This window comes from Mirounga leonina, unplaced genomic scaffold, assembly GCF_011800145.1.
Source record: "Mirounga leonina isolate KUSES-001 unplaced genomic scaffold, KU_Mleo_1.0 Mir_195, whole genome shotgun sequence".
Taxonomy (NCBI): domain Eukaryota; kingdom Metazoa; phylum Chordata; class Mammalia; order Carnivora; family Phocidae; genus Mirounga; species Mirounga leonina.
Genome location: NW_023270490.1, coordinates 11136637 through 11140822, shown reverse-complemented (window position 1 = coordinate 11140822; position 4186 = coordinate 11136637). Strand labels below are relative to the sequence as shown.

Genomic DNA, 4186 nt, shown 5'->3' with positions numbered 1-4186 from the left:
GCGACGCCGCCCGACGCCGCCGTACGCCCGCCGCGCAGTGCGCAGCGGCGCGCGCGCACAGGCGTCGTGCGTCGCGGGCCTGCGGCGGTGAGTGTGCGCCTTTCCGGGGCCCCGCGCGACGCCGGCATGAGCTACGACCGCGCCATCACCGTCTTCTCGCCCGACGGCCACCTCTTCCAAGTGGAGTACGCGCAGGAGGCCGTGAAGAAGGGCTCGACCGCGGTGAGCGGCGGCCGGCGGGGCCTGGCGCGCGGGCCGGGGCCCAGGCGGGGACGGCCGTGCCGACGGCCGCGTCTGTCGCAGGCGGGCGTTCGGCCCGGGTGGCTCCGTGGTGGGCCCCGCGGCGTTGGCGGGCCCGGGAGCCGGTGGACGTGCTGCGGGAAGCGGGAGGGGGCGCGGCTGCGGGCCGCGGCTGCTGGGGCCCGGGGGCCTGCTGGCGCCGCCCGCCGAGCGGCGGCCTCTCGCCCGGGGCGGTTGCGGTGGACGAGCGCGGCCAGCGGCGCCAGGGTGCGCGCTGAGCTGCGGAGGAGCGGTGCTGTTTCCCCCGGGCGGCTCAGAGGGTGAGCGGCCTCGGGGGCGGCCATCTTGGCGGTCCCCCCGCAAGGCCCCGGGCCCGGCCCGCGCGCGTCGGCCGCAGGGAGGCTCGTGGCGGGCCCCGTGAGCCCCTGACGCGAGCAGCTTAGGGGCGCCGCTCCCGCGAGGTTCCCGCTTCAGGACCTGCCCCGCTGGGGGAAGCACTGTCCTCAAGGTCCGGTGGGCTTCAGGAGCCAAGGGAAGCAGGGGCTGTGCATCGGCGGTGCCGCGGGGAGCCCTCCACCGGGTTGGGCCGTGTGTTGATGCATTTTCCTGTCGGCACCTGAGCACAAACTTGACATTTTGACCACCATTGGAAACTTAAATTCGGGACGTCTTCGAGACACCTGTCGGTTTGCTTCTTGGTCAGACTGCATGATGGTTTTTGTGGGGTTTTTTTTTTTTTACCATCTGTTGTTTCAGAGGTTTGAGCCAGAACAGAGAGAAAGTATGCACAACTCTGAATTGTGACGTGTTTTCGTTTACTGAATCTTTTGTGAAATTCAGGTCCAAAATCCATCTTGTGACCTATCTTAAGTTAAAGAGCACGGAAGAGGAGCTGCTTGGGACATTCCCCCATCCCCTAGTACTCCCTCAGGCCAGCCCGGGTGGCTGGCTTTGCTTAATCCTCCCAGCGCCTCTGGGCCTGGTCTCCCCCGACACCCACCCCCAGGGAATTTAAGACGGGAGAACCGGCCTCAAAATCTGAAACACTACAAACCAGCACTTCTCAACTGCAAGGGGGGGCGGTGGCCGTGGATTTTGCACCCCAAGGGGCATCTGGCAATGGGTGGAGACATTTTTCTTTGCCCTAGACTGTGAAGTGCTACTGGCTGAGCTTTAGGGGTAGAGGTGGGGGGCAGCCCCACCTCAAAGAATCAGCCAGCCCCGATGCCCATAGTACCCTGGCTGGGAAATCTGCCCCAAGCTAAGTCTTGTTACTCTTCCAAGTGTTGTCCCATTCGTATCTGCTCCTGCCCTGATGAGGGACAGTTAACTGGCCATTGGGGATTTTTCCATGTTTTTAAAACATCCCTCTTACCTCTACAGTATCTGCTATACACAGAGAGCAGCTGAGTTCCCAGGAAGAGTTGTTACGGTTGTCCTTCCACCTGATAGCAAATCGGGCCTTCCCCACAGCTGTGCACATCAGTGTGTCATAGTGTAGGACGGAGTGGGGTGGGTTTTAGTATAATTTCACAACTACAAAAACGCTGCATTCAGAACATTTGACTTGAATGTCAGGGTTTCGCGGTTCAAAACCTTGTATGTGACTCTTTGATACACTAGTTACTTCTATTGTCATTGAAACTGTGTATCAGTATGTTCAAGGCACAGGACTGGGCACCCCGGTCATGACACCTGGGCTAGCTCTGCCAGAAATGGATCAGCATCCGCGATCTGCCGGTGTGGTGTCCAGCCCCAGGGTGCTCCCAGGACCACGTTACCATCTGCTTAGTGCTCTGTGTCTCCTGGGAGAACCTCTTGTCACTTTCTTAAGTACCGTGTTGACTTTTATTGAAGGTTGGCGTGCGGGGAAAGGACATTGTTGTTCTGGGCGTAGAGAAGAAGTCAGTGGCCAAGCTGCAGGATGAGAGAACGGTGCGCAAGATCTGTGCGTTGGATGACAACGTGTGCATGGCATTTGCAGGTGAGTCTGAGGCCGGTGCCCTGTTTCTCAGAGGTCAGTAAAGATCAGCCCTTTGGGGGCTATCTTGGCGGGTTTGTTCTTGGAAGATACGTAAATTGGTAAACTAGAAGTCGTTTAAAAGCGGTAGATTTGGACTTGCGGAAACAAAAAGGCTTGACCATGCTTTCTCGGGGCCCCTGGACCAAGGCCTGCGCCGTTGGCAGCGCGTGACTGGATCGAAGTTAAGAGTCTCGAGACAGTTGGGCTTTCCACGGCCATGGCACCCTGCTGTGGGGTTGTGCAGGGTGCTCTCCCCGCTCACGTGGCTTCCTGCACTCCTCCCTGCAGGTCCACTGTAGGAAGATCCCAGTTCATCTGAGCTAAACTAGGGATTGACTTGCTTTGTCTGAGCTGCTCACAGAGGCTGATCATTGCACCGTCAGTCACCCAGATGACCTGAGAGCTGGGTGTCAGAGGAATGGTTTGAGAGCGCGACTTCTGTCTGGTTACGGGGCCTGGGCCATCCCCAGTGGGAGCAGATGAGGGGTGGGTCAGGTGGCGTTCTCTCTGTTGTTGCAGGGCTCACCGCGGACGCGCGGATAGTCATCAACAGGGCCCGGGTGGAGTGCCAGAGCCACCGGCTGACAGTGGAGGATCCAGTCACCGTGGAGTATATCACCCGCTACATCGCCAGTCTGAAGCAGGTGGGGACCCCTGCCTGTGGCTCGGCTCTGGTCACGCAGAGCGTCCTGCCCCAGTAGTTCGTGGTACTGTGTGTACATGTTTGCACGTGTCACTTCAGGGGAATCAGAAAACTGCCCTGACTTCATGCACAGTCCTGCTCTTCATTCGTACAAGTGTAGTTTCCTACGGCTTATCCACTTCGGTGGCATTACTGTCATTTAGTGGCATGGGACAGTCCTGGAGGGAAATGGTAGTTTTTGTTTTGATGTCCTGCGTGACGGGTTACCCAGCACTTGGGAGATGCTGAAAGCCACCCCCACCTTATGGAGAAACGCTAGTCATTTTAAAACCAACTGTGTAGCCAGAAGTGTGTCTGTTGTCAAGAGTAGCTCCAGTGGCCTTGGTTGTGCTCTGTGACACAGTTCTGCTCACAGGTTTAGCTTTTGTGTCTTTCTGAGTAAGAACGCACAGAGGGAAGGAGGACTGCCGGGCGCTGTGGCCTCCGCTCACCCGTCACGTGCATCACAGATAACCTGAGAGCATCTTCATCCCCTCAGGGAAAGCACAGCTGTTCCGAATGCCGTGTGTGTTGCTCAGGGTGGGTTCCGGGGGCCTTGCGTGCTAAGAAGATAGCGTTAACATGTTCCTTTTCCCACCAGCGCTATACACAGAGCAACGGGCGCAGGCCGTTTGGCATCTCTGCCCTTATTGTGGGTTTCGACTTTGATGGCACCCCCAGACTCTATCAGACTGACCCCTCAGGGACATACCACGCCTGGAAGGTGAGTCCCTGACCAGACCGAGGGTCTTCGGGTGGTCTTGCCAGTGAAGGAGGTTGCAGAGGCCAGCCTGGTGGCTCAAGGTGGCCTTGTCCTCCCAGTGCCTGTGCACACTACACGCCACCTGTCTGCTCCACGATATTTCTGCTGATAATGGGAGCAAGGAAGTCATGACACCTGCCCTTTGAGACAAAGTCCAAGGACAGTGAGGTGTGGGGATACGTGGCATAAAGTCAAATTGCCCAGGTGTTTTCAGTCATGAAAAAGAATCCCACTCTTGGTGAGGATCAGCATCAATTTCAAAAAGCCCTTCGGGAAAGGAAGCCATGGAGCAGGGCCTGGAATCTGCCTGCTGCCAGGCTCCCTCTCACTGGGACCCATGGCTGGCTTGGCAGCCATGGCCATGTTCTTGAGCTGGCTCTGGACTGTCGTGCCTTATACCACATGACACATTTTTGTTTTAGGCCAATGCCATAGGCCGGGGTGCCAAGTCAGTGCGTGAATTTCTGGAGAAGAATTA

General features: G+C 57.9%; 1 protein-coding gene across 1 annotated transcript in view; it reads left to right on the top strand.

The window, feature by feature from the left end:
• Positions 1-36: 36 nt before the first annotated feature.
• Positions 37-4186, top strand: part of PSMA7 (proteasome 20S subunit alpha 7) — a gene marked incomplete in the record, with an annotated part of 5461 nt that continues 1311 nt past the window's right edge. The window contains 5 exon segments of the mRNA XM_035025521.1: positions 37-222; positions 2098-2224; positions 2783-2907; positions 3547-3669; positions 4131-4186. Coding sequence (XP_034881412.1) covers positions 127-222; positions 2098-2224; positions 2783-2907; positions 3547-3669; positions 4131-4186 — 527 coding nt within the window.